The following is a 26,482-nucleotide window of genomic DNA, read 5'->3' as shown; positions in this document are numbered from 1 at the left end:
TTGTGATGTGCTTGCTTACTTAATCACCAAGGCATTTTCTGGACTGTGTTGTCCAGATATATTTTCCACAAGCATCCACCTGAGATCTGGTGGGCTGTGAAGTGCGTTCACATCACTGCACAGGAGACAGGCGCAGCAGCTTTTTGCTATATGAGCTGTTGTTTTGCCTGATTTGAGCCCCAGCATCTGCGTGTGTTGGTGCCATGGACTGTACGAGGGCTGTCAATAAAGCAACGGCCCTTTTTATTTTTTTCAAAAACTACATGGATTTCATTCATATGTTTTTACGTCAGACATGCTTGAACCCTCGTGTGCATGCGTGAGTTTTTCCACGCCTGTCGGTGACGTCATTCGTCTGTGAGCACTCCTTGTGGGAGGAGTCGTCCAGCCCCTCGTCGGAATTCCTTTGTCTGAGAAGTTGTTGAGAGACTGGCGCTTTGTTTGATCAAAAATTTTTCTAAACCTGTGAGACACATCGAAGTGGACATGGTTCGAAAAATTAAGCTGGTTTTCAGTGAAAATTTTAACGGCTGATGAGAGATTTTGAGGTGATTCTGTCACTTTAAGGACTTCCCACGGAGCGAGACGTCGGTCAGCGCTCTCAGGCAGCGTCATCAGCCTGTTTCAAGCTGAAAACCTCCACATTTCAGGCTCTATTGATCCAGGACGTCGTGAGAGAACAGAGACGTTTCAGAAGAAGTCGGTTTCAGCATTTTATCCGGATATTCCACTGTTAAAGGAGATTTTTTTAATGAAAGACGTGCGGACGGGTCCGCGCGTCGGGACGCAGCCGACGCGGTGCGGCGGCACAGGAAAAACACCTCCGTGTTGATAACCATTTGTAAAATCCAGGTGGCTTTTGATGGCTTTCAGTGGAGTGAGTATATGAGAAATTGTTTAACAGCAGGACATGTTCCAACTTGTCCTTAAGGCTTTCAACAGAGGTGTTTTTCCTGTGGCGGAGCGTCGCGTCGGCTGCGTCCCGACGCGCGGACCCGTCGCACGTCTTTCATTAAAAAAAGCTCCTTTAACAGTGGAATATCCGGATAAAATGCTGAAACCGACTTCTTCTGAAACTTCTCTGTTCTCTCACGACGTCCTGGATCAATAGAGCCTGAAATGTGGAGGTTTTCAGCTTGAACAGGCTGACGACGGCGGCTGAGAACGCTGAGCGACGTCTCGCACCGTGAAAAGTCCTTAAAGCGACAGAATCACCTCAAAATCTCTCATCAGCCGTTAAAATTTTCACTGAAAACCAGCTTAATTTTTCGAACCGTGTCCACTTCGATGTGTCTCACAGGTTTAGAAAAAATTTTGATCAAACAACGCGCCAGTCTCTCAGCAACTTCTCAGACAAAGGAATTCCGACGAGGGGCTGGACGACTCCTCCCACAAGGAGTGCTCACAGGCGAATGACGTCACCGACAGGCGTGGAAAAACTCACGCATGCGCACGAGGGTTCAAGCATGTCTGACGTAAAAACATATGAATGAAATCCATATAGTTTTTGAAAAAAATAAAAAGGACCGTTACTTTATTGACAGCCCTCGTATATATATTGGACAACGTGACATCATTCATTGGTTTTCTACATAGACCTGGAACAACCAAAATGACCCCTTTATCTGGGTGTCCCCATGTAGAGAGCCCCACCTCCACTGATTCACGATGAACTTATTAATGCATAAAGGGGTGGAGTGTGGGTGGCTCCTTGTGTGACACAGGGTTGCCGACTTTGGGACCTCGGCTGGATGTGCTGAAAATTTTTGGTAACCTTAATTTTTTAAAAAGTCCTTGTTTTGTAATAAAAATAATAATAGAAGGGAAACTGATTATTTTCCTCTCCGCACCCATCCTCATTCTTTTTTCCGAAATATTTCAGCAAGCTCATCTGCAGGCATGTGAGAGACAATGAAAGAAAAATGTTGGGGGTCAAGACAGTCCTGAATGGGTGGTCTGGGGGGCTTCGCTCCCCATAAGCTGAAGGGTTTTAGCTATGTTAATGCTCCCCAGAACCATTTTCTGCAGTGAATTTGCAAGGACAGATAGGGAGGATGGAAGCAGCTGTTTATCCAACTCTACAAGTTGGACAAAATCTGTCTTCAGCTGACACCAACTTCTGTGCCATGTGAGTCTTCTCTCCAAAACTGGAGACTCAAGCCCAACATAATTATCTTGTTTTTAAATTAAAAACCTTTGAAGCCCTCAAATCCCCTTCCTGTCCCCTGCACCAGCATGAACTCCAAAAATTTCCTGTATGCTTGTATTGTCGGTTGTGTCGGTAGCATGGCCCAAGCAGAGGGTCACCCCTTTGAGTCTGGTCTCTTGACGTTTCTTCCTTAAATCATAAGAGGGAATTTTTCATTACCACTGTTGCCTGCAGGGGTGAGAATTTTCCATGGATTTCAGAGTTTTTCTGGGTAATTTCTGAGATCAGTGTAAACCTGTTGAGAAAAATTTGGGGTGGGTGGTGCAGCGCAGGTCACCCATGCAAGTTAAATCTTTCCTCGTATGCATGGGAACCATAATAACGCTGCCGAAACTGCAAGCTAAAATGCACAATGTAATTGGTTACTTTTTCTACAACAGCGAACTTTTAGCCAATCAGAGTCTCTGTAATATCGAAAGTCACTGAAAGTAGCTGGATGTGGACATCTTGAATTTCTGCAAGTTTGGTCTGTCAAGCTGCATCTTTAACATAGAGAGAGAGGACGAAGGCTGCATTAAAGACATCGATAGTGGTGTTAAAAAAAAAAGTTTTAGGTGGACATGTTTGGAGCAGGAGGTGGACGTGGACAAAGGCAAGACTTTGTGAATTTGTACACAAGGTTGAGCTCCCTGGTAAAGCCCTCTGCATGCTATGTTTGGATTTCATCAACAAAACCTTGGAAGAACACTGCAAGATGAAGAAACATGTCATCAAATTAATATTAAACAGGCTAATCTGCCCGGGTACAGAGCACGGAAGAGGCACAGCGCACCCCAAAACCCACAGCACTTGTACCGGTCAGTGATCAAGCATCCAGTGCTCAGGTGTGTGTCCAATAATTCTATTCATGCAATTAAATGGTGCAGTTATGTGCATGTACTGAAGTGAAATTCAGTGCTGCAAAACCACTGTTTGTATCCGAATTTTTGTCCAAATTGGTTTCCATGTTTATTTCATCATATAAAACCGCTAACTTAAAAAAAAAAAAAAAAAAAATATATATATATATATATATATATATATATATATATATATATATATATATATATGTGTGTGTGTGTGTGTGTGTATTTTATGGCTTTATTTTGACATAAAATATGCTTTTTCTGAAAACGTGACCCAGTGGAGAAAAACAAAACAAACGAACCCTTCTTCTTTTGTGCCGTATAATGACAGCCGGCATCCTTATGTTACATTACTGCCACCTGCTGCATTAGTCCATTATAGCAGTACTATAGTACTTCCCTCTCACTTGACCTTATGGCTAAAATGCTTCCTACAGAAAGTTCTTTCAGGCCTTACAATTGATTTCCTTCAGGTTTTACTCTTATTAAATATTAAATATTCAAAATAAGATATATTTTGCCTGCATGCTGAAATCATCCTGCATCAATTTTATTTTTATTTTTTATTTTGGTGAATTTCATAGACTGTGGTACAGCTGGTGCACAGGATGTGTGCTTTTAAATGTTACTATGCAGGGGTGGTGGCCAAGTGGTTAATGCGCTTGGTTTCAGTGCAGAAGGTTCCGGGTTCAAATCCCACCCCTGCCACATTTCTCCATGTAATGTGGAGTTGCGTCAGGAAGGGCATCCGGTGTAAAACCTATGCCAATTCATTTCTCCATGTAATGTGGAGTTGCGTCAGGAAGGGCATCCGGTGTAAAACCTATGCCAATTCAACATGCAGTTCCACCTTGGATTTGCTGTGGCGACCCCGAGTGCAAACAAGGAAGCAGCCAAAGGGACTTACCTATGCTGTATGTGCCTGTGGGGTTTTCCTGCTGACTGACATAAATAGTCGGGGTGCAAACTCATATGGTGTGATTTCAGAATTTATTATGGGGCATTATTTTGTAAGCATACACTTCACATGTAAATATTAATAAAGTCACTGTTTCATACCACAAATGTTGTTTTGATAGGTTTTCATCTCTTTAAATGATTTACACATACGAGGTCTGTTATCCGACCTTTTTATTTTTTTAAAAAACTATATGGATTTGAATTGTGCGCTTGCATCAGCCAAGCTTGAACCTTCGTGCGCATGCATGAGTTTTTTCACACCTGTCGGTTGCGTCATTCGCCTGTGGGCAGGCTTTGAGTGAGCACAGGTCCACCCACCTCATTGGATTTTCATTGTCAGGGAAATGGCTGAGCGATTGGAGCAGCACTGAATCAAATTTTTCTAGAAACTGTGAGAGACAGCCAGGTGGAAAGCATTCGGAAGATTCAGACGGCTTTCAGTGAGGATACTCTGGGCGTCACACAGATTAAGGAGCATTACAACCAGATTAAAGACAGCCCACAGCGGCGGAGGGCGTGCCGCGCTCCGAGTGGCCATCGACAGGCTGAAACGACCAGATCATTTCCAAAGTGAACGCTGTGTTTATCCGGGATGTCGTCTGACTACCAGAGAAATTGCAGAAGAGGTGGACATCAGCACTTTAGTGGCACATTCCACTGCTACAGGAGATTTTGTAATCAAAGACGTGCGGAGGAATTCGCGCGTCGGGACGGAGCCGCAATGGCACACAACAAAAAGCACGTCTGTGTTGGAAGTCTCACAGGACAAGTTGTGACATGCCCAGCTGTTACACAATTTCTTGGATACTCACTCGACTGAAAAGTCACCGAAAGCCGTCTGAATCTTCCGAATGGTTTCCACCTGGCTGTCTCTCACAGTTTCTGGAAAAATTTGATTCAGCGCTGCTCCAATCGCTCAGTCATTTCCCTGACAATGAAAATCCGACGAGGGGGGTGGACCAGTGCTCACTCAAAGCCTGCCCACAGGTGAATGACGCAACCGACAGGCGAGAAAAAACTCACGCATGCGCACGAAGGTTCAAACTTGGCTGATGCAAGCGCACATGATTCAAATCCATATAGTTTTTTAAAAAAATAAAAAGGTCAGATAGTTTTCTAACAGACCTCGTACTTGCATGATGTTTCAGTATATTTCAGTGCTCATTGCAGCTTAAGGAAAGACATTTAAAGAATAGTTTTGGCAAGTTCAGTAGTATCTGTCCAATGCTATGGCATTTATAGTAAGTACATATGCTACAGCACTAGGCAGGTATCACTGAAAGAAGGCCTATGCACATAGATTCTGTTATTATAGTAAGACTTCCACATACCCCAACATACCAAAAAATATAAAATGGAAAATCATGAAATTAGGTCTCTAGTGGCCCCAAAATGCCTCTAAAATGCTCAAAACCTGTGGGCCCACACCAGGGGCAGCGTGCTGAGGATCCTGCTGGGGGCCTATGGCGACCCCCGGCCCCCTGCTGATTTTCAGAATTTTTTTCTTTGCCCATTCTCATCCCTGTGTGCTTGCTCTTGGGGTTGGTAAGGTTAGACCTTACTTGTGTGAAGCGCCTTGAGGCAACTTTGTTGCAGTTTAGCGCTATATACAGTGAGGAAAATAAGTATTTGAACACTCTGCGATTTTGCAAGTTCTCCCACTTAGAAATCATGGAGGGGTCTGACATTTTCATCTTAGGTGCCTGACCACTGTGAGAGACATAATCTAAAAAAAAAAAATCCAGAAATCACAATGTATGTTTTTTTAATAATTTATTTGTATGTTACTGCTGCAAATAAGTATTTGAACACCTGTGAAAATCAATGTTAATATTTGGTACAGTAGCCTTTGTGTGCAATTACAGAGGTCAAATGTTTCCTGTCGTTGTTCACCAGGGTTGCACATACTGCAGCAGGCATTTTGGTCCACTCCTCCATACAGATCTTCTTTAGATCTTTCAGGTTTGGAGTTTCAGCTCCCTCCAAAGATTTTCTATTGAGTTCAGGTCTGGAGACTGGCCAAGCCACTCCAGGACCTTGAAATGCTTCTTACAGAGCCCCTCCTTAGTTGCACTGGCTGTGTGTTTGGGGTCATTGTCATGCTGGAAGACACAGCCATGACCCATCTTCAATGCTCTTACTGAGGGAAGGAGGTTGTTTGCCAAAATCTCACAATACATGACCCCATCCATCCTTCCTTCAATACGGTGCAGTCGTCCTGTCTCCTTTGCAGTATGATGTTTCCACCCCCATGCTTCACGGTTGGGATGGTTTTCTTGGGGTTGTTCTCATCCTCTAAACATGGTAAGTGGAGTTGATTCCAAAAAGCTCTGTTCTCTATTCTGGTCTCATCTGACCACATGACCTTCTTCAGGTCATTGACCAGGTCCTCCTGTGTAGTTCTGAGCTTTCTCAGAATCATCCTTACCCCACAAAGTGAGATCTTGCATGGATTCCCAGACCGAGGGAGATTGACAGAAATCTTCTGTTTCTTCCACTTTCTAATAAATAATCATAACAGTTGTTGTTTTCTACCAAGCTGCTTGCCTGTTGTCCTGTAGTCCATCCCAGCCTTGTACAGGTCTACAGTTTTGTCCCTGGTGTCCTTAGACAGCTCTTTGGTCTTGGCTATGGTTGACAGGTTGAGTGTGATTGATTGACTGTGTGAACAGGTGTCTTTTATACAGGTAACAAGTTCAAACAGGTGCAGATAATACAGGTAAAGAATGCAGAATAAAAGGGCTTCTTAAAGAAAAATTAACAGGTCTGTGTGAGCCAGAATTGTTGCTGGTTGGTAGGTGTTCAAATACTTATTTGCAGCAGTAACATACAAATAAATTATATATAAAAAAAATCATACAATGTTATTTCTGGATTTTTTTTAGATTATGTCTCTCACAGTGTACATGCACCTAAGATGAAAATTTCAGACCCCTCCATGATTTCTAAGTGGGAGAACTTGCAAAATCGCAGGGTGTTCAAATACTTATTTTCCTCACTGTAAATTAAATAAATTAAATTAAATAAATTTTGTACACTTTGTCATAATTGTCCATAATTGCAGAAGCATTTCACAATTAATATCTCTATTACATACAGTATTTTATAATGGCATAATCACATTACAACACAAGTATGTTATTAATGTCTTTAAATGAAAACATAGTCAAAATTTCAAGATGCAGAAAGAACCTTTATTATTTAACATACATAAGAGTGTCTTAATGTTTCATGACATCTTGCTCTTTATTGTGCAAGTGCTATGTTAAAGATTGGCCAGTAGAAGTCGCCATATTTAATTGTATCAAATGCTTTAAACACTGAACCATTTCAACGCAATTACTTCATATTGATTCAGTGGTTCAAAACACTTTGGTTTCTCCGTCACTAATAATTATCAATAAAATACTTCAGTGACCACACATTTTCAGCGCATGTGCACAGATAGACTTACAATCATGCACACTTGCTAAGCAGGACATTAAATAAAGAATGACATGTCCTTTAAATTACCCAATTTGCAACTAGTTGAAGTCTGTAGCCTATGGTGTCAACACAATGATTAGGCTATGCCTGTAGTGACAACCCAGTTTTATCAGACAATAGATTATTTGATTTGTGAGGCTTTTTATTGGCTTATCTTTGTCATCCAAAAGGTGGTGAACTCAGAAACAAGCTTCGAAGCTTTGCTCTAACTCTGTCTGAACTCTTCACGCACAGCTGATGTATCAGCTGTAAGGTTTTCAGTGATCAGAGAGTACTGTAGTGAGAACGTTGTCAGCAGATGTTAACAGCTGTTTTGGGTGTGCGCCTTAAACTCCTTTCATTAAGAAACAATGCGCTGTGGTCTGGTCTGGTCTAATCAATCATCTAGTCATCACCAGAAGAATAACAGGAGAAATTTTTATTGTGGCATGACATTTCTTGCTTGTGTGTGAGAGTGTGAGATTGATGCTGAAAGCGTGACTGTCATGCCAGATGCATGAGAGTTGGCAACCCTGGTGACAAATAAAAGCCTGAACACGCCCCTCTCTCTGAAGCTAATCTCGGGTACGGATGTTTATTAAATCATGTTTGGGGACTGTGTGGTGGTTCTCATAACAGTTTACTTTGGTGTGGACTATAAAAGTTTTGAGCCACATATTTCCTCAGTAATCATCCATTAAGTGGACCTACCGATGCTGCTAAAAGTGCTAACACAGTTAGCATACAACATTAAATAAGACAAGAGTTTCACTCATAATGTGATTCATTAGGAAGTTTCACCGCAAAACAGTCGTATTATTCCAGTGAACTCTGGGTTACAGTAGGAGGCTACGAGAGGAGTCGCCGACATTGAACTCAGCAGCTGTCACTCAAAGCAACCACGTCCACAGTTATACATAACTTTATTGCTTCAAACATCTTAAACTATAGAGACCAAAACAATTTTTGTACCAAGCTGTAAACATGTTTATTTCTCCTCTAAAGTTGGCATTTTGATACAGAGTCCTATGGGAAAGTGCTCTGTTTTGGAACCATCCTTAAGTGGCCAGTTAAAGAACTACAAAAAAAAAAAAAAAATGAATTCCGCTTTGGGGCCAGAATTCAGGCTTGATTGTTGCTGCTTGGTTGGTACAGACATGCAGGGCAGAATGCCATGGTCACCCTGTGCAGCTATGTGTTTTGTGGATAGGTGTAAAAGCTTTTTCTGATTAAACATAAGGAATTTGTGATATACGAGGGCTGTCAATAAAGTAACGGTCCTTTTTATTTTTTTCAAAAACTATATGGATTTCATTCATATGTTTTTACGTCAGACATGCTTGAACCCTCGTGCGCATGCGTGAGTTTTTCCACGCCTGTTGGTGACGTCATTCGCCTGTGAGCACTCCTTGTGGGAGGAGTCGTCCAGCCCCTCGTCGGAATTCCTTTGTCTGAGAAGTTGCTGAGAGACTGGCGCGTTGTTTGATCAAAATTTTTTCTAAACCTGTGAGACACATCGAAGTGGACACGGTTCTAAAATTAAGCTGGTTTTCAGTGAAAATTTTAACAGCTGATGAGAGATTTTGAGGTGATTCTGTCGCTTTAAGGACTTTTCACGGTGCGAGACGTTGTGCAGCGCTCTCAGGCAGCGTCATCAGCCTGTTCAAGCTGAAAACCTCCACATTTCAGGCTCTATTGATCCAGGACGTCGTGAGAGAACAGAGAAGTTTCAGAAGAAGTCGGTTTCAGCATTTTATCCGGATATTCCACTGTTAAAGGAGATTTTTTTTAATGAAAGATGTGCGGACGGATCCGCGCGTCGGGACGCAGCCGACGCGGTGCGGCGGCACAGGAAAAACACCTCCGTGTTGCTAACCATTTGTAAAATCCAGGCGGCTTTTGATGGCTTTCAGTGGAGTGAGTATATGAGAAATTGTTTAACAGGCAGGACATGTTCCAACTTGTCCTTAAGGCTTTCAACAGAGGTGTTTTTCCTGTGGCGGAGCGTCGCGGCGGCTGCATCCCGACGCGCGGACCCGTCCGCACGTCTTTCATTAAAAAAATCTCCTTTAACAGTGGAATATCCGGATAAAATGCTGAAACCGACTTCTTCTGAAACTTCTCTGTTCTCTCACGACGTCCTGGATCAATAGAGCCTGAAATGTGGAGGTTTTCAGCTTGAACAGGCTGATGACGCCGCCTGAGAGCGCTGCGCGACGTCTCGCACCGTGAAAAGTCCTTAAAGCGACAGAATCACCTCAAAATCTCTCATCAGCCGTTAAAATTTTCACTGAAAACCAGCTTAATTTTTCGAACCGTGTCCACTTCGATGTGTCTCACAGGTTTAGAAAAAATTTTGATCAAACAACGCACCAGTCTCTCAGCAACTTCTCAGACAAAGGAATTCCGACGAGGGGCTGGACGACTCCTCCCACAAGGAGTGCTCACAGGCGAATGACGTCACCGACAGGCGTGGAAAAACTCACGCATGCTCACGAGGGTTCAAGCATGTCTGACGTAAAAACATATGAATGAAATCCATATAGTTTTTGAAAAAAATAAAAAGGACCGTAACTTTATTGACAGCCCTCGTAGTTTCCAGAATATGAAGGTGTGCAAGACGTAACAGTATAGAGCCAGCATGACGGTACTAAGTACTAGATCGAACGGGTTTGACATGACTGACATAGAACGTCGGGTGGACACGCATGGAACGGGGAAGATGGAGACGGGACGGAAACAGGATTAATGTTTCTGGAGAATGGGAAGGGAAACAAACCTGGGAGCCGGTTTCTGAGGTACGCCCCTAAGGGCAAGGTGGCGTGTCCACAGCCAGACCTTCTGGCCCGGAGCGTAAGACGGAGCAACCGATCGTCTATGGTCAGCGGTGGACTTGTATGCAGCCGAGGAATGCAGCAATGCCTTACGGGCCCGCTCCCAGGTTCGTTGGCAGCGAAGGATCAAACTGAGTTTGGAGGGAACTGAGGAATTAAGATTCGTGGGGGAAAAAGCATGGGTTGGTGACCAAAAACTACATGAAATGCGGCATAACCAGTTGAAACTGAGGATAAACTGTTATGAGCAAGTTTGATCCCTGGGAGCTGATCTGACTATGATGCGGGATGTTGGGAAGCGAGGACCGGAGCCCTTTTTCAAGCTCCTGGTTGAGCCCTTCCGTTTGCCCATTGGCCTGTGGATGGTAGCCCAAAGTGACACTATGTGTGACCCCAAGGAGATGGCAGAACTCCCTCCAGAAATGGGACACAAACCGTGGACCCCCTGTCAGAAACTATATCCTGCGGAAACCCAACTTAAAAACCTGATTGAGCGTCACCATAGCAGTCTCTTTATCTGACGGAAGGTTACCTAGCGGTATGAAATGAATCATTTTGGAGCCTATTGTTGGCAGATTTTCTTTGGGATAAGACTGCACCTACTCCCACATTAGAGACATCGACTTCAACCACGAACTGACGAGCAGGGTCTGGAAGGCACAGCAGGGGGGCCATGGTGAAGCGATTTTTTTTTTTTTTTTTTTTTTTTAGGACTCTGAACGCCTCATTGCACTCCGGCATCCAGATGAGTGGATGGAGTGACGAGGTGACTGTATGAAGAGGGGCTGCAGCCATAGTGAAGTTGCAAATGAATTTTCGACAGAAATTTGCAAAACCAGGAAAGCGTCGTACTTCTTTGCAGGATGTGGGTACGGCCCAGTAACGTACTGCTGAAATTTTTTCTGGGTCCATCCTAACCTCCCCTGCTGAAATTACAAATCCTAAAAAGGATACAGTGGATTTATGAAACTCGTACTTTTCGGCCTTTACAAAAGGCGCTTTTGTACTACACAAAAGTAGCACTACTCTGCACTACTCGGCTCGACTCTACTCTTTTTTTTTTAAATCAATTATTTTATTAAATTGTATTATCTTGGAGGCAGAAAGAAAAAACATTGTAATAGGTCAAATCTAATACAATAGCCAATGGTAAATACGTATGTATCATCAATTATCAAATATATATTTACATAAAAGGAAACAAAACAACACCCCCCCCCCCCCCCCCCAAAAAAAAAAATAAAATCTGAAATTACCTTGCAACAAACACACACTCCTTACCACCCCACCCGCCCCAGGACCGTTGAGTGATCTATAATCGCTCTTTCAATTGCTCAATTGCTAACAACCATAAAGCAATCTTAGACTCCATCGCACCAATCACACGGGCCGTGGACACCTCTAGGTAGATGACATCAAGGAATGTGAGAAAGCAATTGGTCAGAGACAGTTTATCTGGGCATTTCCATCTTGAAGCAACCATTTTTTTTAGCTGCTGTAAGCCCAGCCAGAATAAGTTTCTTTTTATGCAGAGGGGCAGACATTTTGGATAAGTCATTTAACAATAAAACAGGTATAGATAGAGGAACAGTCAATCCGAATATATCAGATAACTGGCGGGAGACCTTCTTCCAGAAAGACGCTACAGGCGGACACCAGGCACACCAAGTGGACATAAGGTACAGCAAGCATCTGGTAAAAGACCCATCATGTGCAACCTTCTGGGAGTCAGATAAGTTCTATGAGCAAAATTGAAAGAATTTGTTGGTAATTGACAATAGAACTGAATGACAAAACCCCTTGATGTAACCTTATCATAAAAAAAAATTTATGAAATGGGTGTCACTGTAACGGTCTATCCCAAGGTACTCCAAAAGCTTTCAATGCTGTCCGGAGTTGAAGATAAAAGAAGAAAGAGGTACCAGGGAGCTCATACCAGTTTAAAAGATCTGAAAAGCCCGCAGACCAGTAGTGTTAAAAATATCACCTAAGGTATGAATGCCTCTCTTTTCCCACTGAGGAAAAAAGATAGGCCGATGTCCTGTCAGCAGTTTATTATTTTTAAACAGCGGGGTGTTACAGTGCCACTCGCATCTCACAGCACAAGATTTCTGAACGTCACTCCATACCTGAATAACGTGTGTGATCAGGGGGCCAAATCGCAACTGGCATTGCTTAACAGAAATGTTAGCATAGACAATATCTTGGAGCCTATGGGGAGACACGAGTGCTTCCTCCAAAGACTGCCAAGAAACCTTCGCCTTTGGGTCAAACCAAGTGATTAGAGGTCGTAGTGAAAATGCATAAAAATATAATTTAAAATTTGTAAATGCCAAACCGCCAGCCTTTTTCATCCTCTGAGCAATGGACATCTTTAACCTTGACCGCTTATTGTTCCAGATAAATCTGTATGTTGCTGATTGAAGTTTCTGCCAGTAACCAACAGCGGAAGACACAGGGAGCATTGCACTGATAAAATTAACCCTTGGTAATATATTCATTTTAATGATTGAAGACCGGGCCTGTAGTGAGTTAGGTAAACCAGACCATGTGTTGAGGTCCCGAAGAACACTTTCATATAATTTAGAGTAATTATACTTTATAATCTGGTTAATAGTGGGAAATATTTCAACACCAAGATATTTGAAATGCTCAATCATGGGGATGTTAGCAGGGAGGGTAGCTGCTCTAGCAATATCATTAAGAGGCAGATAGGCAGATTTCGACCAGTTGACTCTGAAGCCGGAAAGATTCCCAAAGTCCTCCACAGCGCTTAAAAGGTGCGGGACTGAAACAGAAGGATTTTGCAGAAAAAGGAGCACATCATCTGCATATAAATTCAAGTGGTGAGCTGTACTACTAATAAAAATAGGGGAAATATTTTGAGATTGTCTAATAAATTGCGCTAATGGTTTCATGGATAGGGCAAAAAGGCCCAGACTTAAGGGACAGCCCTGTCTAGATGACCTTGAAACAGGAAAAAGTGAAGAGTAGATCTTACCAGTAAGAACCATGGCTGAAGGGGCTGTATAAAGGACTTTGATCATATGAATAAACCTCTCTCCCAGACCCATCCTTTCAAGAACTGACCATAAATATGCCCATTCTAACCTGTCAAATGCTTTCATGGCGTCCAAAGATAAGATAGCTGTGGGAGTCCCACTATCTTTTTACGTATCAATAATGTGTAGCAAATGCCTAAGATTGTCTGTTGCCAAACGACCTTTTATGAAACCAGTTTGATCACAATGAACCAGAAATGTCATGTAGTTTTGTAACCGGTGGGCTAACATCTTGGCATAGATTTTAAGGTCTGCACAGAGCAAACTTAACGGTCTATAGCTACCACATTCAGTCGGGTTCTTACGTTTCTTAAGTAACAAAGAGATGAGAGCTAAATTGACGTCCCTAGAAAAACAACCTTCCTCCACTGAATGTAGAATCATTGAGTGTAACGGGGGCCCATCAGATCCCAGAAAGTGAGGGCTAGAACACAGGTGGTATACCATCCCATCCAGGTGCCTTACCATGCCTCATCTCAGAGACTGTCTCTTTAAGCTCATCTAAAGTAATGGGTGCAGCTAATTGCTTAGCATCATCCATCCATCCATCCATTTTCTTCCGCTTTATCCGGAGTCGGGTCGCAGGGGCAGCAACTCAAGCAAAGCCGCCCAGACCTCCCGATCCACACACGCTCCATCGGGTGCTCTAGGGTTCATGGGAGTTCGCCCAACCAGTCCACATGTGTTTTGTGGATCTGGAGAAGGCGTTCGACCGTGTCCCTCGGGGCACCCTGTGGGGGGTGCTCCAGGAGTACGGGGTCCAGGGTCCTTTGCTAAGGGCTATCGGTCCCTGTACGACCGCAGCAGGAGCTTGGTTCGCATTGCCGGTAGTAATTCAAATCTGTTTCCAGTGCACGTTGGCCTCCGCCAGGGCTGCCCGTTGTCACCGGTTCTGTTCATTATTTTTATGGACAGAATTTCTAGGTGTAGCCAGGGTGTAGAGGGGGTCTGGTTTGGGAACCACAGAATCTCGTCTCTGCTGTTTGCAGACAAAGTGGTTCTGTTGGCTTCGTCAAATCAGGACCTTCAGCGTGCACTGGGGCGGTTTGCAGCCGAGGCCCCATGGGCTAAGGCCCGACCACCAGGCGCTCGCACCCCAACCCCAGGCCTGGCTCCAGGGTGGGGCCCTGGCTTTGCCATTCCGGGCGACGTCTCGGTCCTTGATTTTTTACTGGTCATGGAGGTTCTGAACTGCCCTTAGTCTGACCCATCACCTAGGACCTGTTTGCCTTAGGAGACCCTACAAGGGGCACAAAGCCCCCGACAACATAGCTCCTAGGATCATCTGGGTACGCAAACTCCCCCACCACGATAAGGTGGCAGCTAGAGGGGGAGTGCTTAGCATCATCTTCTGACAAATGTGGCAAATTAATTCTATCAAAAAAGGTTTCAATTTTGCATTTATCAAAGGTGACCTCTGAATTATATAAATCTGAATAAAAAGAGTGAAACGTTTCATTAATCTTTTTGGGGTCTGTGGTTATCTTCCCCTGTTGGTCCCTGACAGATGGGATATCAGCGAATTGCTCACTGGCACGAATCTTCATAGCCAAAAGATGGCTCGGCCTTGAACCATACAAATAGTAATGTTGTCTCGTCCTGTGCATCAAAAACTCAGATTTTTGTTTAAGAATAGAGTTAATTTCTTTTTTAACAGCTTTAATCTGAAGATCAACCTGATTACTGTAATTAGCCTGAAGAGAATAGACAAGAGAACTGTAGAGGTTTTCTAAACCTTCCAATTTAGAGAGTCGTTCTTTACGTAAATTGGATGAAAACCACGTTGTGTGGCTCCTGATAAAACCTTTCACCGAGTCCCAGAGTGTCCTAGGGTCCTCGATAGAGCCTGCATTAAACTCTAAAAATTCTGAAAATTTATCCCTAAATTTACAGCAGAAATCCTCATACTTCAACAAAGTTGTATTAAAGCGCCATCTAGGGGCACAGGAAGTGAGCCTGCCAAGAGAGGCCATGAGAAACACACTTTTATGATCAGACAGAGCTATAGGTAAAAAGGCAACATCAAAGCTATCAAACAGATGGGGGAAATAAATATATAATCAATTTGAGAAAATGTCTTATGTCTCGAGGAGTAACAGGTGAAGTCTTTGTGAAGGGGGTTAACTGAACGCCAAAGGTCAATTACACCTGTGTCACAAAACCACGCCGTAAGCGCAGCAGTGGCCTGCCTCTGGTCAGATGTTTCTGTTGCTCCTGATCTGTCCAGAACTGGGTCCCAAACAGCATTAAAATCAGCCCCCTATGAATGTATATTCAGTAAGGCTTAACATTACTGTGGTGAGGTCATTGTAAAAAGTTGAATTGTGAGAACTGGGGGCATAGACAGATATTAAAGCAATTTTCCTATTAAAGAACTCAACCTTTGCAATGACTACCAGACCTTCTGAATCATTCCATATATCAATAAGTTTAAGATTTAAGTTACGCTTAACAACAATAGCAACCCCCCGAGTTCTGGAGACTGTAGATGATGAAGCCAAGACAAAATAAGATCTATTGGCCAGTCTGTGAGTGTCCACCTGCAGCAGATGTGTCTCACTCAGTTAGATTTGTTTGGCATGTAATGAATAAAGTATAAATAAAAAGCGTGTAACGCTGTTGAAGAGCTCAAAAACTAAGCAGCCATTCCGTCTGTCCAGAAACCGGAAGTCCGACTCTACTCGTTTTTTTTTTTTTTTTTGCTTTTCCATTAGGGTTAGTACCTGGTACCGGGTGCTTTTTTAAAAGAGGTCATGTTGCAGCAGTGTTTGTAAAACAGTGCGGACGTGTGTTGCCAGATCAGCGGAAACGATAAGAATATCGTTGAGGTAAGCAAAGACAAACTTATTTAAATATTCCCGTAACACGGCGTGAACTAGATTTAGGAACACAGCAGGTGTGTTCGTGAATCCAAACAGCATCACTAGATACTTACATTTTGGAGTTCACATTTGGGGAGAACTGTGGCGCTGTCTAATAATTTGAAAGCAGAGGAGATTAATGGCAGTGGATAACGATTCTTTACCGTGATGTCATTAATACCACAGTAATCAATGCAGGGACAGCGGATTTCTCCTTCTTTTCAACAAAGAAGAACCCCGCCCCTGCGGGCAAAGATGAAGGTTGATGCAAACCAGCTGCCAGGACTCCTTATTCATTGCGTGGAGTTCAGGAGCCAACAGAGAAAAAAAGGTTTCCCAGTGGCGGGCTTGCCCCACAGATGAGCTCTATAGCACAATCATATGCTCTGTGAGGAGGTAACAATTTAGCTTTAGCCTTACTAAAGACAGCAGCGAGCTCATGGTATCACTTGGGTACCCTGGCGAGATCCGGATTAAAACCCTGACTGGTGCGTTCAGGCTTTTGCAAACATATGTTACTACAGGCTGGGCTCCAGCAAATTAATTTGCCCTTAACCCAATCAAAATTAGGTCCGTGTCGTTGCAGCCAGGCGTACCCTGGAATTATCGAGTGAGTCATATTTTCCATTACATGAAACTGATTGATTCCGAATGAGAGTGAGAAATCAGTAATTTAACTGACTGAGTGCAGTGAGTGATTTGGCCCAGTATGTGGCCGTCCACAGCACGTACCACCAGAGGGCGCAGAATCAGATTCACCTGAGAAGCGTTCTGGACAAAACAACTGATTGCACACAACAGGTGAAGGTCTGGAAGCTGGCAAGGCTGCTGGCAGCCCCGGTGGCATGTTGGAATTACCGGTGGCCGTGTCCAACGTAGCCTGAGAATCTAGTCTGGACAGCACTTGGCTCATCTGAGCACTTACCACAGATATGAAGGCGTCCTGGTGTTTAGCAAGTTTGCTAAACCCGGAGCTAAGCGTAGCAAGCTGGTCTTCCTGCTGTGTGAGCTGCTGACTGTGGTGGCATACCGCCAGCTGAAACGGATCTGAGCCCGCTGTGTTCATTGTTGGCCAGATTGATCTGACAGGCTGGTTAGGTAGGACACAAATGCGAGACTCAGACAAACAACTCTGGTTGCAAAAAGGCTTTAGTGGTGAGGAAAGCAGTGGTCAGTACATGGGGAGGCAGTCCAAAAAACACAGCAGCAGTACAATGATCATCAGGCTTAGGCAAGGTCGAAACAAATGGGCAGGTGGTCAAGAACACAATGAGGCAGGCAGGACTATAGAACACAAGATCAAGAGCTGGAAAGAAGGGACAAGGCACACCAATCTGGCGGGGAACAAACATAACCAGTGATTTTATATAATCCCAATTGTCAATCAGCAAATCAAGAATAGGTGTGCATGGAAAGCACCAGAAACAGGGTGTGGTCAGAGAAACAAACAAGAGAGATAGCAGCAGACAGACCAAAGATTTGTGAAGAATGTTTTGCTGGCATTTACAGATGGGGATTGTACATATCACTGTTTGTACCACAGCTAACTGTAACAATTAGTGTCACATTAGTGACTTTTCTTCTTATTTATGCAGGTCAATGATGTCCATTATAAATTGTGGTAATGACAGTGAGGCGTTCACAACTATGAAGATGTAGGAAAAGAAGTGCGAAACAACAAAACATATATGATTTTAGAAATAGTTTTAAATGACAAAGCCATCATATTTGGCTCTCTTGTGTCAACTGCAGATTTTGCCTTTTAATTGTTTAATTTTTATGCTTATGGTGTTGGGTTCAAACTTAGGGATTATGGTTCCAAATTTTTTTTTTTTAATTCTGATTTTATTTCTGCATTTCCTTCCTGGTGATGCCAGGTTGACACCATGTCACAGTTTTTCATGTGTGTGATTTTGTGTGTGCATGTTCACTGGAATACATTTTGGCTCTCCTATTTTGACCAAGCTTTTCAGAGTCAGAGTACGAGAGATAAAGTGTACAAATCCATCATGATGTAAACAGGGCATTTTTAAAAACACAAACAAACAAAAATACTCAATAACAATGAAAATATTCCATGTGCACTTGGCTGTTTTTTCACAGATGAGGATCGTTTGCTGAAGTGCACTTAATTGTGGTGCATGGATGAGTATTCTTGCTAGATTTGAGCACATATTGTGATTTTATTTTGCTCTTTTAACAAAGTGGGAAATATCTTCATGATCTATGATGCACTGTCTATATTTGGGACAAGTCCATCTCAACTTTGCTGTTTACATGTTGCATACGAGGTCTGTTAGAAAAGTATCCGACCTTTTTATTTTTTTCAAAAACCTGATGGATTTGAATCACGTGTGCTTGCATGAGCCAACCTTGAACCTTCGTGCGCATGCAAGGAAATGGCGGAACAACTGGAGCAGCGCGACTGCATCAAATTTTGCCAGAAACTGGGCGACAGCCAGGTGGAAACCATTCGGATTATTCAGACGGCTTTCAGTGACGATGCTATGGGCATCACACAGATTAAGGAGCGGTACCACCGGTTTAAAGACTGCCGGTAAATGGTGGAGAGCACGCCGCGCACCGGGCGGCCAACAAAGGCGCCACCGTGTTGAAGTCTCAACACGGTGGCGCTTTTGTTCAGCCATCAGCTTCATGCTGAAGCCATCGGCATGAATTTCACTGCAACTCTTTTCATGGCCAAATCTTCTGTCACAGTGGAATGTGCCGAAAAGGTGCTGATGTCCACCTCTTCCGCAATTTCTCGGATAGTCACACGACGGTCCCGCATCACCACAGCGTTCACTTTGGAAATGATCTGGTCATTTCAGCATGTTGATGGCCGCCTGGAGCGCGCCGCGCTCTCCACCGTTGTGCGGCCGTCTTTAAACCGGTTGTACTGCTCCTTAATCTGTGTGATGCCCATAGCATCGTCACCGAAAGCCGTCTGAATAATCCGAATGGTTTCCACCTGGCTGTCGCCCAGTTTCTGGCAAAATTTGATGCAGTCGCGCTGCTCCAGTCGTTCCGCCATTTCCTTGCAAAGAAAATCCGACGAGAGACTCCACCCATCCTCACAAAGGCAGCTTACAAGCAAATGACACAATCGACAGGCGTGAAAAAATTCACGCATGCGCACGAAGGTTCAAGGTTGGCTCATGAAAGCACACGTGATTCAAATCCATCATGTTTTTGAAAAAAATAAAAAGGTCGGATACTTTTCTAACAGACCTCATACTCTGAGGGTAAAGTAGGATACAAAGGGGTTGTGTTTAGTCAGTCACAGGTATGATTTGTGCCTAACATGATACAACTCACTCTGAATTTCATCTGTTAATAGTTAATAATCAGTTAAATGTTGGTGTGTCCTTGGTCTTTTCCATTTGCTGAGGTCCGCAACACTGACGCAGTTTTGTTTCTCACTCACTCACACACACACACACACACCCACACATGCACACAGTGAGTGTGCTTGGGTTTTGATGCTGGGAAAAAATATTATCTTAGCTATTTTCTAACAGTACTCTGATTTCATCACCAGCTCTGTGCAGGATCATGCACAGAGAATTGTGCCACATAGTCCAAATGTTGTCGTTGATGCTTCCTCACAAAGTGGCACTCCTCATCTGAGTCTCCCTAAGTAAGTTTGTAAAAAAAAAACTCATTCTAGTGGTATCCAAGGATCCTCCAAAGGAACCTATTATTTAATAATTGAGTAATAATAAAGTTTAAAATCATTATCAATAATCTAGTTTTAGTCAAACAGGCGTGAGTCAAAACATAGTGTACATAGCCTTTCTTTTAGGTATAATATGCTAACAAACAAAGCAGTTCATGCAGGTGCTTGTTTTTCTCCTGGACAGTACTAACGGCACCTGTTAAGGTTGTCAACTAGATCACCACACACTCCCCACGGGAGATGAAATATTCTCACTCATGTTGCAGGCTTCATTAGAGCACACGTGAAGCTTGTGTGTGGGCTGTATCTCACTCTGTCAACCCGTAAACGTTCTCTGCATGCACAATCAAACTCATATCTCATCCTAGTTAAAAACGTGTTGGCCGTTTTCACCCTGTTGGGGTTCTGGACTTCACTGTGAGCTACTGTGTTTGAACACTTGCCTATCCACCGTTGGGTCGATATAAATGAGCTGCAGACATTTTATTTTTCTTATGTGTACGCCCCCTTTTTTCCCTTTTCCCCTCTGTATCTGGCTTTCCAGTTGAGTGCCGTTATTTACGAAGCGATGCTTTTCCACGCCTGTTTTATTTTTTTTATTTTTATTTTTTTTTTTCACAAGTCTGTTGCATTTACTTGGTTATTTTCCCCCCGGCAGATAAAGCTTCCCTGATTTCCGCTAGATGATGAATATAGTGCGGAGTTGCTGTGTGCATGCATTGTGCATTTGTGCCTGTGTGTACATGTATGTACAAGGATGCATGGGCGCCAAGCAAAGTGATTTTGGCTCTGGTACAAAGCAGGATGTTCAGCAGCTTGGTGAAAAAGTGCTGGGTCGTAAACGCCCAGAGTCAACTGTGTGACTGTTCTCAACTCTGTCAATGGTTGGCCCACCTACACACAAAGACACATTTTTGCTGCTACAGTAGATCTTTATATTCATGGGTATGGATACATGTGTCATCCCATCACACACATTCATTCATCCGTTCTGGCATCTGACAAGTAGACTATAAAATCTTGTTTTTTTTTGCAGGGGTCCATGGCATAGAGCCTGTCCTCAGACTCAGCTTGTTCCTGGAGAGAGCTGCGGAGGTGCACACGACTCTGAAGCCCCGCTGCCATTTTCCACAGCCCAAGCAGAACCAGGGAGCAGCCAGTAGGAGCTATGCCTGTCCTGGCCACTGGAGCCGGCCACGATCCAGGTACAGACCTATGGGCCAACACCAGCATCTGTAAAGCGCAGATTTCTGGAAATGTGATGAGACTTAAGGAGTGCATCTAGTTAAATCCAGGTGTTAAAATGACATATATACAGCAGCATTTTGCCATTGTGATTGAAAGTGGCAAATTGATAAGAGATGAATGCAAACACATAGTTGAGTCACAGTACAAGTAATGCATCACTGCGTCCTCCATTACAGAGTCATACGTGATCTGCTTTCAGAATAGAAATAAATTTTATAAGGTTGAGCGGTGTTTGATGTAGTGTTGAGCAAAGCTTCTAAAACTGTGGTTGGAAAATAAACAGATGTGCATTTTCACTCCATTTGTGCCTTTTAAATCAAAAACACACCATTGCAAATTTACAGAGCAAAATATGAGGTGTGTGTGTGAGACATGTCAGAATGAGGAACACGTCAAGCTTTACAGTGCCAGGACATCTGCCAAGAGTCGCCACCTCTCCTTTCAGGAACTGTAGTCCTCTCAGTCTGTCTCGCTGGTTGATGTATTATCACGCACGCACGCACATGATCAGAGGAACTGTTTCCCAGCCTAACCAACACAGGACAGCAAAGGGACAAGGAGAGGACAGACAATAAGACCTGCACTGATGGATAAAGAGTGTGTCCATGTCTGCATCCAAACTTTTAACAGAGTTACCATGGCCTCCGTCATCATGGAAATTTGTTCAGACAAAGTAGAAAGCCAGACATTCAATTACGATTAGAGTCATTTTGGGCAATTACCCGGCAGTGCTCGAGTTTCCAATAAAACACGTAAAGACTCCTCCGGCTCATCTCCTCTGCTTCCTCCGTGATGGTCCTGTGAAGCTGTGTATGCAGGTGAAACATGATGAACATTAAGGAGGAGCTGGAGTTTGCTGATTTGCAGGGCTGCTGCTCATGTCTCTTACATATAGTTGTTCTCTGGCAACGTGTTTACTTGATACATATCTCATTTTCTAAAGACAATATTGTTAATATTTCACTGGCTGTTATAATAGTGCAAATTCTATCAAATATACAGAGTCCCCCTTGATATTGGTGAGAAAAGTATTGTATGGCTACACAATAATATGAGTGCATGAGTGAGTTTGGTGACAGTTTGATTAGTTTTTTTTTGTTTTTTTTTCATTCTAAAATCTGCCATTGTAGAATTGAATGAGGTCTTATGATTTTACACGGAAATTATTTTAAAAATGAATGTCAGCGTTTTAGGTACAATTCAGCCCATTGTGTCTGCAACGCGATTATTTAGTTTTGTCAACAAACAACTCTTTTGTGGTCACTGGTTATTGTGTGGCCACAAATTAATGCATAAGCACAAATTATTAGGGAATTTGTTGCAGACAACACTGGATGAGCTTTCAGGAAGCATGGATAAATTAATTTTGAGATGCAATGTAATGATGTCCCGCCATCTCTGTCAGTTATACACACTGTGTGATTAACAAAACAACAAAAAATTGCTTAATTTGGCTGCTTAAAACACACAGGATGGATCTCATAGAACAGCCACACATACCACCAGATTCATTTCATTAGCTATTTTCTAATAAAATGAATCTGTTAGCGTTATGTGATAAAAAATATTATCATTAGCTGTTTTGCAGCAGTACTCTGATTTCATCACCAACAAAGTTGATTGGGTTGTGTTTCATCACCAATTCTCTTCTTTTTTTATTTTCTTGGACAAAATCTTCACCTTATTTGTGATTACATTTGGTACATTTAAATTGAACTGGTGCTCCAGTGACTCAACCTTGTTGGACATTTACCAATTTGTCTTTGCTGTATCTTGAAGATATTTGAATTTGACCTCAAAACTTGACTATGAGAGGACAGTTTTTCTGGCATTTACATTTAGGTCAGTGTTTCTCAAACGTTTTCACTCCAAGGACCACTGAACCAACAAAACTGTCTGGGGCCACCTCACTCCCCAAATATCCAAAAACAATAGGTCTGCTTACCATTCTGACAGAATATTACAACTAGGGATGCACCGATACCACTTTTTTCCCAGACTAAGTACAGGTATGAATACATACATTTAGGCTGTCAGCAGACCCTCCTGTTACCCCCACGGGTTGCACTTTACACCACAAGTTGAAAGAGTCACTGCGCCGCGTTAACGTCTCAGTTCAAAAATTCAGATCTGTCTGTTGTCACTGAAAATGAGAATGACTTCTTCAACGTACTTAACTTCAGTGCAGAGAACCGTCTGTGTGGCTGCAGAACCTCTGCATGTAGGCAGCAACACGTCATCAGAGGAACATAAATCCAAAGCACCTCCTCCACACGTGGTGGGTGCCAGTAATTACAAAGACATGACACCATCTTACAACAACCTTTTCTCAACTCTTTTCTTTAACATAGCTGATGTGCAGCCCCCACCACACACACACACACACACACACACACACACACACACACACACACACACACACACACACACACACACACACACACACACACACACACACACACACACACACACACACACACACACACAGTGAGTGTGCTTGGGTTTTGATGCTGGGAAAAAATATTATCATTAGCTGTTTTGCAGCAGTGCTCTGATTTCATCACCAACTCTGTGCAGTTGAATGTGTGGCGTGTGTGCAAGTAAATCTTATTAAAATGCACATCACTGGAGTGTTTGGAGAGTAAATATGTGGGTAGACAAGTGGAGGGAATATGTAAAACTACACCATCTCTCTCCTCCACCTCCACCACCTTTCTCACTCTGTCTTGGCCCAAATAAACAACAAGTGTGTGTTTGTGTGTGAATGAGAATTTAATAGTTCAAAAGAAATGGTGAGAAAATAGACTTGAAGTCCAGTAAAATGTTTTCAAACTAGCTGTGTGCTGGTGAGACTGTTGCCTTGATGAGGTTATAGCAGACTTATTTCAGTTTGTGACTTTTAGATGAGGGGGACTGGAATCTGATTAATGAAGCCTCTTAAATTGATGTTACCTGACCCATTGTGAAGTGTGTTCAGACATCCAGACAACGCTGCTCTGTTCTTTATAACGCATCACAACTATGTGGCAGGTTGTTAGCTGCTAGTCTCAGTATGTAAATACAGTGTGAACACAAAAACACTCCTTGGTTTCAAATATTTATAATATCAAAAGTCACATGAATAATTTTACAATTTTGAAGAAGAATCTGTAAAAAAGAAAAAAAAACTTGACGAGTTTCTGAAACTGTTGATACCAAAATTGTAAAATTATTCATTCACAATTGCATCAGCCAAGAAGCAGCTGAGAATGACCTCTCGCTTTTTGCAAACATTTTACGTGGACAGTAAAGGCAAGTCTGCTTCACAGGGGCACTCCTAAGTCCAACCTCTGCTCAGGGTAACCTGAAAACTACGTAAACTCCAGTTGTTCTACAGGTACCATCTCTCCTCCAGCCAGCTGCACTTTAGTCATTCCTCCACATTTACTCCTTGTGGAGTCTTATTGTGGGCTCAGTCAGGGAGAGATAACTTTAACGCCTCCGCTCAGTTCAGCTCATCTCATCAGATTCATTTCAGCTCCCACCCTGGCCTTGTCAGACCTACAAATCTGGCCCAATTCACTGTCTGCTCCACACCATTTATTTTCCAACTGTCCTCCATGTGCTATTAGTTGGAAGTTTTTGAGGAAACGTTCTGAATTCTGTATGTGTGCCTGTTGTTGCATTCATATTGTGGCCTGTGAAACACGCAACAACATACCAACTCTCAGCAGCAGCACAGAATTTACAGTTATCCTCAATGGCAAACTGGCTTTTATCCAAGCAGTTTCACATAGGAATACTGACCGCAGAGGTTGTACCAAATTTCTGTGGCATTTTAGTTCACAATGTGCAGTAGAATTTTAAACTACTAAATTTTGTCTTGGGTTGCATTATTTTTGTTGGAAAAGGAAAATCATCAGAGAGATACATGCATGAGGCAACATCGAGTATTACCATGACAGTGTGTAATTTTCTGAAGGCATTTGGTCTGCAGTGATGTGTGTATTTTGGCATCAGTTCATTAATAATTAGTACTGCAGCTTGATAACAGTTGTACAGTAATAGCAGCTTACTAACTACAATTGACCACTTTTCATTGATTGCCTTCCACCAGAACCATGAACAGGGTTCGGTAATTGAGTAATTAAAAAGAGTAAAAGTTGTCTGGGACCAGCAGAAAAGCTATATTAGTGCTGCGTTTTGTTGTCCGAAATAAGCAAGTGCAAATGTGTAGTTGAAAGTTGTGGTGGGACCGATTCGACTGAATATCGAGATCGCCTTCTGATACCAACATAATTCACGTATTGGAATTTCCCGATACAACCTGGAAAGTTTTCCGATCCTGGACTTGTCTGTGTTTGGGCTGAAAAGTCGGAGTGGCTGCTGTGTGCTTCTGCTGCTGTTGCTGCTGGGCCGTGTATGGGGGAGGGGTGCCCACAGTTAGTGTGTCTAGGTAGAGTGGTGACATGACGAGTCGAAAAAAATCGGTCACGTGACTCCTGGTGCCATCTTGGGTTCAAAATGCCATTCGCTGTGAATGTGTCTGTGTGTAAATCCAGCTATTTTATTTATTTATTCGCTGAAAATGCAGGGTTGCTGTGCATTTGGAGGCACAAATACACACAACAAGAGCTTCAAGACGTACAGATTCCCTTCAGATCCGAACAAAAGAAAATGTGTTATCAGGTTACAAAAAGAGCGTTTTCAGTTTTAGAAGTGTTTATTTCTCGCTACGTTTCACATAATATATGACAGAGAGGATATATTTAGTTTTGTAGCTAGCTACCAGGCTGTGACGTCACCATGCTAACGTCCACAAAATAAGTTCAGAGGTGTTATTAGGTTTCAAAAACGGCGTTTTCAGTTTTAGAAGTCTTTATTTCTTGCTAGCTTTTACATGATATATGAGAGACATGCATATAAACACAAAGCAAAGCGCTTTTGATGAGACCAGCCACTGATGTCACGGTGCAGCTCTACTCTGATTGGCTGTCATTCCACATCACTCAAACAGATTCAAACAGAATGTGAACAGAATATCAAAGATTTTGTGTCTGCTACCTACAACTCACTTGGAATGTCTCATACCTAAACCTACTTCCAGGCATCTTATATATGCTACTCTGGAACCACCCCAAAATCCAACCAGTCCAAATGTCAACACCACTGAGTCTGGGTCTCATTAACATAAGATCACTATCCTCAAAATCATGGTTGATTAATGATCTAATTATGGATCAGCACTTAGATATGATTGGGTTATGTGAAACCTGGCTTAAACCTATAGCTGTCCTGCCCTTAAATGAGGCCTGCCCACCAGCATACACATTTAGTCAT

At 42.8% G+C, this 26,482-nt stretch overlaps 1 protein-coding gene across 1 annotated transcript in view; it reads left to right on the top strand.

The window, feature by feature from the left end:
* The window catches only part of mpp7a (membrane protein, palmitoylated 7a (MAGUK p55 subfamily member 7)), an 866,557-nt gene that overhangs the window by 237,657 nt on the left and 602,418 nt on the right, over positions 1–26,482 (top strand). Inside the window, 1 exon segment of the mRNA XM_034172035.1 lies at positions 20,952–21,120. Coding sequence (XP_034027926.1) covers positions 21,084–21,120 — 37 coding nt within the window. The 5' untranslated portion in view covers positions 20,952–21,083.

This window comes from Thalassophryne amazonica, chromosome 1, assembly GCF_902500255.1.
Source record: "Thalassophryne amazonica chromosome 1, fThaAma1.1, whole genome shotgun sequence".
In the NCBI taxonomy this organism is placed as follows: domain Eukaryota; kingdom Metazoa; phylum Chordata; class Actinopteri; order Batrachoidiformes; family Batrachoididae; genus Thalassophryne; species Thalassophryne amazonica.
The sequence above is the reverse complement of the archived record's forward strand: the minus strand, read 5'-3'. Positions and strand labels throughout refer to the sequence as shown.